General features: G+C 30.1%; 1 protein-coding gene across 1 annotated transcript; it reads left to right on the top strand.

Moving 5' to 3' along the window:
- The first annotated feature begins 796 nt into the window (after positions 1-796).
- LOC127261005 (chaperone protein dnaJ 20, chloroplastic-like) lies at positions 797-2,810 on the top strand. Its single transcript, XM_051289126.1, has 2 exons — positions 797-1,298; positions 2,397-2,810. Exons 1-2 carry the CDS (start codon positions 852-854, stop codon positions 2,544-2,546), a joined length of 597 nt encoding a protein of 198 aa, XP_051145083.1. The 5' UTR covers positions 797-851; the 3' UTR covers positions 2,547-2,810.
- Positions 2,811-6,312: the final 3,502 nt, after the last annotated feature.

Here is a 6,312-nt window from a genome sequence, read left to right as displayed (position 1 = left end):
GTTAAAAGATAAAAATATCAAAATTTTTATTAATTTGGAAAGGAATGAGTATTTTAACTACATTTAAAATTTTATATTTTATAATTTTATTAATTTTAGTAAAATTTATATTATTTTAATTTATAACTATTTATATAATACTACGGTAATTTTCTAATATACTTTAAAATTATTTATTAATTATAATTTTCTAAACATTTTATACTTTTTCTATTCCAAGTAAAGTGTTGTTTTTTATATTTCAATTGATCTCACATAATTTATTCTTTATTATTTTTTTTTAGAAGATCTCACTTTATTTATTTTAAATATAATTATATATTTTTATTAACTATATGTTACCTAAATACATATATTACAGTAACCTAGACATTTTTTCTAAGAGGAGAAATGGTGTATTTATGATAATATTTACACTTTATCGGAAAGGAGAGATCAGTACTTTGTCTGTTTGGAGGATTGAATTTGATTTACACTGTTTATTTAATTTTTTTTTTCTCAAAAAATCAAATTAAACACATATTTTTTATTTTTTATATTATACTTAAAAATCAATTTTACATTCAAAATATCACATCAACACCTATTTATATCCCATCATACAACTATTCAAATTCAAAATTTTTATATTTAAATTCTAACTCAAAATTCCCCGAACAAACACACCCTAAATAATGCTTAAAAGAAAAAAGAAAAAAACTTTATTATGAATGGTTTTGTAAGGGTATACATCAATCATAATGACATTCACATACGTATATAGTGTATGGTGTATATATATATATATACATATAGATAGATAAAGCAGAGCAGCACGCAAAGCGTGGATCCTCGCCCCAACCGGACCAGAAATGTGCAGCAGTTACGCCGCCGTAGCGCAGCCTCTTCATCGGACCGGCGAATCTCTTCCATTTCCCTTCTTCGGTTCCTCCACTCGCACTTCCGTAGCGCGGCCGCCTCAATTCGTATCGTTCCAGATCGGTCCCCGCGGCGCCGCGCGGGCGTCGCTAATCGAGACCGTCGAGGAGCCGGCCGCGAGGACCTTCTACGAGCTTCTCGGCGTACCGGAAACCGGTACGTTGTTGGAGATCAAACAAGCGTATAAGCAGCTCGCCAGGAAGTACCATCCGGACGTGTCTCTGCCGGATCGAGTGGAGGAGCATACCAGGAGGTTTATTCGGGTTCAGGAGGCCTACGAGACGCTGTCGGATCCGAAGAGGAGGGAACTGTACGATCGCGACATGGCCAAGGGTGTTCACCTCGCGTTTACCTCTCGAAGAAGGGGCAAATTCGATGAGGTTCGATTACCTACCATTCGTTAGATTAAAAAAATATTAATTAATTAATTTTTGCCATTCTGGATTCCACTATGCGGTTGTGTGAAAGATGACAGCGTATTGGTTCCATCTGTTTTTTGTTTTTTTTTTTTTTTTTTGCTTTCTCTAGTATGGGTGTGGTGGAAGGGGTTGAAAATTAGCGGTGAACATAATTTTCACTGCTTACAATGAGAAAAAGCTACTGGTTCTCTTTTTGTGGTGGTTTCAAATATTTTCGGTTCTGATTTCTAGAAGTTATTCAGTCATGATGGAATTAGTACTTTTTGCTTGATTGTTTTATATCCCTAATGATCCTGTTCAGGTTTATGAACGTGTATATATGTGCAATGAATGTTCACATCATGGTTGTGATTTCATATGAACTTTTTAATTGGTAATTTGAGATTTAGTTGCTGTTCTATAGGCTGATTCTGTTGTCAAGCTGGATCTTGTTTTGGGTATGTGATGAATTGCTAAGTATATACGATTATATCCTGGAAAATCCAATTAATCTTTCCCGAGTGTTGCAAATGCTAAAGGGGTAGCAAATGGTCGAAGTGAATAATAAATTCAAACTGCTGATGTTTCTGCAATCTTTTGGCTGCTGTGTTGTTTTATATGGTTGTATGGTTTCTACATCTCATCTAGAATGTTATTCAAGCCAAATAGCCAGGTGTTTGTGTTAGTGAGCACCTTCAAATTTTCAAATGTTCTTAAATGTGTCTTAATTCGAGACTTAATTACAAGAAGTGACCATTCCTTATGGTTCTGAAGTCAAGAATCTTAAAGTTTGATTGGATACTGTGTGCTCTAATTGAATAGATGGGGAGGGCTACATCCATGTTTTTGAAAATTAAAAGCTTAGTTAGTCTTGCATTTATTTTCAATTAGACATACTATTATCTTTTGTGTATGTGCTCACTAATACGAGCAACCCCTGTTGTTCCTCCCACGACAAAACACCTCTGCAGAGTTTCTAATTTTCCTGTTTTATCGAATAATAACATACTCTTGCCTTGTGAATTTTCTTTTGGCATAATTGATAAAGTGTTATGAATGGATTGGATGTTTTTGCATTAGGAGCTGCAAATGGCAAACAAGAGTGAATGGAAAAGCCGCTGGCAAAGCCAACTGTCCGGGCTAAAGAAAAGGAGCATGCAAAAGGAGACCCCGGATGATGACAATAATCTGACATGGGGGGCAAGAATGCGCCGAGAAAGGAACAAATAATTATTGCTAACTCGAAGCCAGCCAGCGTATGCATATTATATGTCTTTACTTTTCTCTCCTTTCATGTTAATACGCGAGCCATATGCTTTTTATGCAAGGATCAGTGAAGGATACGGCGATAGATAGATAGATAGATAGATAGATAGATGGATATATACCGGAAAATAGATGGATGTATGTATATATATACCCTCTTTAAGGTAGTCTTGCTGACATGCATGAATTTTCTTTTCTTGCAAGATGGTTACTTATCTTGTTGTCTTAGTAATTCTTAATTATCCTAAATGAGGGAAAAACAATGCAAATATTTGTGTAGATATATATATATGTACAGATGATGTTGAGATGATTAGTAGGTGTTGCTTTCATTGTGTTGTCTTGGTGGGTGATAGGTATATACAGCCCAACTAAGCCTTCATTGTGTTGTCTTGGTGGGTGATAGGTATATATATATATATATATATTGATTGCTTCATGTCATAGTTATCTTGAACACATCTCTGACATCCACAAATTAGTCAAGTAAAAGAAAGAATCATGGAATTCAGCTGTTTGTGGATGTGGATAATGTGGGGATATATATATATAGGGTTTCATTCATTATTGATTTGTGCATGAATGAATGAGAATGTATTGGGGGTTCATGTCATAGTTATCTTGGAATGAGTGATGAGAAAAAACATTCATTAATTGATTGTACTTTTTTTTAAAAAAATTGATTGTATAGAGGTGAGATTGTATTTTTGTCTAATTTATTTTATCTAATTTAAATATTTCCTAGGGTAATTATTTTCAGTCTTGTTATTGTTGTTCACGCCATTGTTGTTGTCTCTACCACTGTCGTCGTTGACGCCGTTGCCGCCACCCTGACAGCGACCTTCATTTTTCGAGAGAGTATGTGGGTCTGGTTGATGGGTAAAAAATCACTCGTGGTGGATGGCTGAACGTTAATGTTCAGCGACGCAATGATGGGTGGCAACTTGTCGTTCATAAGATGGCGGCGATGGTGGAAGAAGGGTGGTGATGGTGATCGGAATAGTAGTGGGAAAACCTGTGTCGACAATTGACGTTGTGCTGAATAATATAATATAAAATGCTTCCTATCCGCACTTAAATGCTGAAATCAATGAAATAAAATGTTGATTTATTTTAATTAATAATAATTTGAGTATTTTTATACAATGAATGCATAAACTTAACAACAAGTGTTTGCATGTTCACAATAGAATTGTAAGCATCATTGTCTATTGAATAATAAAATTTTGTTTATAAGACTGCATAATATACTATGAAATGTTTTCTCATGCACACATATTTTAATACAACAATGAATGTCAGATTTTTATCTGTTCTGACTACAAACTCCTATTATGTGCATATGCAAGCAATGAATTATGTGTATATTAAATTGCTGAAAAATGTCAAACAATATATTGCCTATTGAATATTAAAATGTTGTCCCACATTTTAGATAGTGCTTAATTTTGTGTCGGGTTATGTATTAAGAGTATGAAATCTTTTCTATACGCGTGTAAATGCTAAATTTTACTAAATTGGATGCTAATTTAATTTAAATAAGAGTAATTTATATGTTTTGATACAAAAACAATCCCTAATATATATTATCAAGATTTTTAACAGATGCAAACGAAATTCGAATCTTGAGAAATTATGAAAATAATCAAGTTGTTTAGCAAATATTTGAAATTTCTTCTATGTCTTGGTTGTTTTTCGAGGGATTAATTGAGATTCATATATTTTTGTGCTTAGACGGTGAATGTATGAGGACGAGTGAGGCAAAATCAGTTATATAAATTTTGGGAAAGTAAAAGTTACTCTTTAAATTAACAATCAGTTAAAGTATGTGGATTGATATTTATAATCAATATGTTGAATATTGGCTATCAACATGGGATACTTAGGTATAAAATATCTTCTTTGTCTAATTTGATGTTGTGGTTGTAAATATAAATTTAATTATGTAAATTTTATATAAATAAAAAAAAAAAACTTAAATAGTATATTTTAATCAAATAAATAATTAATTAATTTATCACCATTCATTTATTAGTTTTTAGGAGACGAACAATCATATAGTATAAAAAATTATAGTACTATAAAGTCATGAGTGTATAATAAAATTATGTAAAATATTTTAGCTCTTGTTTATTATATATTTAAAGATATATTTAATTTATTTGTTTATTTATATTCAATTATTGCTTTTGTTATGCATGTTTTCAGCTGTATTTTAATCCTATACCTTAAAAAATATATTCATTCTTTTTGTCTTCTAGAAGATAAAATGAGCCATATATATATATATATATATATTTTATTTATTTATATGTATTGTGCTTTTGGGCTCTTCAAAGGACAGAAAGAGCAATTTCTGGCAATGTTTAGGATGAAAAAAACAAACAAACGATATACATATAGAACCAAATCACAAGTAGTACACGACTGAATTTATAATTTTCAATTCATAATATATATATATATATATATATATATATATAATATTATGGTGAAGATTTTTTGGATGGGTCCTATCTGGGGTGGGTATTATCTGTTTATTTTGATGTAGACAAATATGAAAACACAACCTATGTATGATGGCTCTTCTTTTTGTGTCTCTGTCTTTTTTGTCTTTTTTTTTTTTTTTTTTTTTTTTGTTTCTTTATAATTATTAGGGTGTGTTTACTCGATAGGTTTTGATTTTGAATTTTAATTTTAAATAGTAAGCTTTTGAATTGATATAGTTATTTGATTTTATATAAATATGTATTTTGAAAGTAAAATTAAATTTTAGTGTAATAAAATAAATAAAAATTGGGTGTTTGATTTGATATTTTTGAAGGTAAAATAAAATTAAAATAGTAAAATCAAAAATAAAATCGTACGATTAAACATAGTACATGTGATCCAAAGCCAAAGTCATATACATACATGATTGTAGACCTATAGATGTTAATATTTAACCCTAACTTGAAAATAGGAATTCCAACTAATGATTGACTTGATAATTTAAAATATAAAAATCAAATAATTGGATATTCTAAAATTCAAATCCAGCTTCATTTAAACCTAATTTTACAATAATAAGTAGCTGCTTTTTTTAAAAAAAAAAAAAAAAAAGTGAAACAAGATTATATAGTGTTATATTGTTAGTTAAAAATTTGTTATAATATATATTATCCATTTTCGTTTGAATTTACACATCTGCGAGGCCTATAATGGACTTAAATAATACTCCATCCGTCCCCCATTTGATGTCTTTGGTTTCTGTAGACACGAGAATTAAGTATAATCAGTAGATAATCAAAACTAGATAATTAAAACTGTATTAGTTAAAATAATTATTCTATAATATAAATAATTATAGATTAAGGCTAAAATAACTGATTAGTTTAATTAAAATTAAAAAAAATTAAAATAAGACTAAAGTATATAATAATTTTTTTTTTTAAAACGAAAAGTGACATGAGATGTGAGACGAACAAAAACGGCAATGTGGACATGGTAGATGGGACGGAGGGAGTAACCATCATTAAACCAAATAATAGAATCTAATCTAAATCATATATACATCAAATAACAACAACATAATAATCTACATAATAGAAATCTAATTTAAATCTTATAAATAAAATATTTGAACTATTTCGATATCCATTGTCCATTGTCATTTTCTTCATCGTCTGCATTTTTTATCTGGTAAATTCTTTTTGTTAACTAATATATATTTTAATGTATGCAATTTTTA

This window comes from Andrographis paniculata, unplaced genomic scaffold, assembly GCF_009805555.1.
Source record: "Andrographis paniculata isolate CXL003 unplaced genomic scaffold, ASM980555v1 Contig62END, whole genome shotgun sequence".
Taxonomy (NCBI): domain Eukaryota; kingdom Viridiplantae; phylum Streptophyta; class Magnoliopsida; order Lamiales; family Acanthaceae; genus Andrographis; species Andrographis paniculata.
The sequence above is the reverse complement of the archived record's forward strand: the minus strand, read 5'-3'. Positions and strand labels throughout refer to the sequence as shown.

Coding starts and splice junctions, on each gene's coding strand:
- LOC127261005 (XM_051289126.1), top strand. CDS start 852: ATGTGCAGCAGTTACGCCGCCGTAGCGCAGCCTCTTCATCGGACCGGC. Junction 1,299..2,396: donor GAAGGGGCAAATTCGATGAG/GTTCGATTACCT, acceptor TTTTTGCATTAG/GAGCTGCAAATGGCAAACAA.